This window comes from Galeopterus variegatus, unplaced genomic scaffold (genome assembly GCF_000696425.1).
Source record: "Galeopterus variegatus unplaced genomic scaffold, G_variegatus-3.0.2 Scaffold2332, whole genome shotgun sequence".
Lineage (NCBI taxonomy): Eukaryota > Metazoa > Chordata > Mammalia > Dermoptera > Cynocephalidae > Galeopterus > Galeopterus variegatus.
This window is the reverse complement of record NW_007728443.1, coordinates 118,302-119,736: the sequence shown is the minus strand read 5'-3', so window position 1 is coordinate 119,736 and position 1,435 is coordinate 118,302. Positions and strand designations below refer to the sequence as shown.

The 1,435-nt window shown below is 52.1% G+C and overlaps 1 protein-coding gene across 1 annotated transcript in view; it reads right to left on the bottom strand.

Annotated features, from left to right (window-relative positions):
• The window catches only part of FHL2 (four and a half LIM domains 2), a 25,742-nt gene extending 25,182 nt beyond the window's left edge, over positions 1 to 560 (bottom strand). Inside the window, exon 1 of the mRNA XM_008581345.1 lies at positions 385 to 560. Within this exon, the coding sequence (XP_008579567.1) occupies positions 385 to 540 (156 nt within the window). The 5' untranslated portion in view covers positions 541 to 560. The remainder of the gene's footprint in view (positions 1 to 384) is intronic.
• Between the last annotated feature and the right edge of the window lie 875 nt (positions 561 to 1,435).

The window sequence follows — 1,435 nt, the reverse complement described above, 5'->3', positions numbered from 1 at the left end:
CGCGGGGGCCAGACAAGGATGCCAGTGGCTAAAAGTTAGAGTGCTGAGGACAGGGAGCACGTGTGTCCTGACCACGCACCAACCAAGTGCTTGTGGTAAGAGACCGAGTCGGGGGAGGGAAGAGGCTCAGAAGAGGAACTTGGTTAGAGTGCTGAGGACAGGGAGCACGTGTGTCCTGACCACGCACCAACCAAGTGCTTGTGGGAAGAGACCGAGTCGGGGGAGGGAAGAGGCTCAGAAGAGGAACTTAAAGGTCCAAGCCCATCGGAGGGGCTGGAGACAGGCTTCAACGGGTGGGGAGCTTAGGACTTCCACACAATCCAGGCAGGGAAGCCGTGGTTCCCGGGGAGCACAGGGCCCAGGGGAGTGACCCGCGGCAGGTACCTTGCAGTCGCAGCCAATGGGCTTCGCACACTCCTCGCAGGTGTTGGCATAGATGCTCTCAAAGCACGGCACACAGTAGGGGCTTTCCTCTCTCAGGAGGTACTTCTTGCCAAAGAGAGATTCCTTGCAGTGCTGGCAGTCAAAGCGCTCGGTCATTTTGACACCTGGCTTTTCAACAACCTATCAAAAAGAAGAGAAAACCCAGGCCCCGGTGAGCACTCTCTGAATGATGCTCATGCAAAGGTACTAACGGTCCTGCTGTCTGAAGGGGTCATCTGTAGCCAACAGGTGGCTATTTCCTCTGGGTGAATAACTGAAACTCACCCTTTAAAGGATCATAATTTTCAATAATACACTTTTCTTTTTCCATTTTGGAGCAGTTTTGTGTTCGGATGCATTCCACTGCCTTAAAATTTCCAATTATTGTTAACTATGTCAGAAAAAGCCATCTCAATTTTGGACACAAGTGACGGTTGGCATCAGAGCCCCCGCTCCGTCCGGCAGTGTGTGTGCTTCAAACTTGTGACCCAGCCCCACGTCTTCCCTTTCTCCCAGCCCCCAAAATAGAAAAGCAGGCATAGAAACAATATGTTCATTTCCATAAAAAGATTTTCCATGATGTCCCCTGTATGATTCATGAATTTGAAGAGGAAGAAATCACAGTGGCAAAAAAGAGGGAAATCTGAGCTTAGGTGCCAACAGAGCATCGCGCTTGACCTCGACACTGCATCAGGAAGTACAATCTGCCCTGGCACAAGAAAAACTGTCAGCACCCACTTCTCCCAGATGGAAACATCATCCTTCGGCTGCCCAGGAACCCAGAGAGCAGGAGGAAGGGAAAGGCTGGCTTCCAAGAGGGATTATCATACATGGTCACGTACGCGGGGGCTGCAGTCAGTGGCTCTGCAGGCAGCACCGCAAGCCTCTCAAGAGTGCATGTCCCCGCCAGGCACAGTGCATTTTTTTTCCAGGACAAGTACAGGGTGTGCATGAGCTAAAAGAGATGAACTGGTGGGTGGGAGGAGGGGACGGGATGTTTCTTACCTCTCCT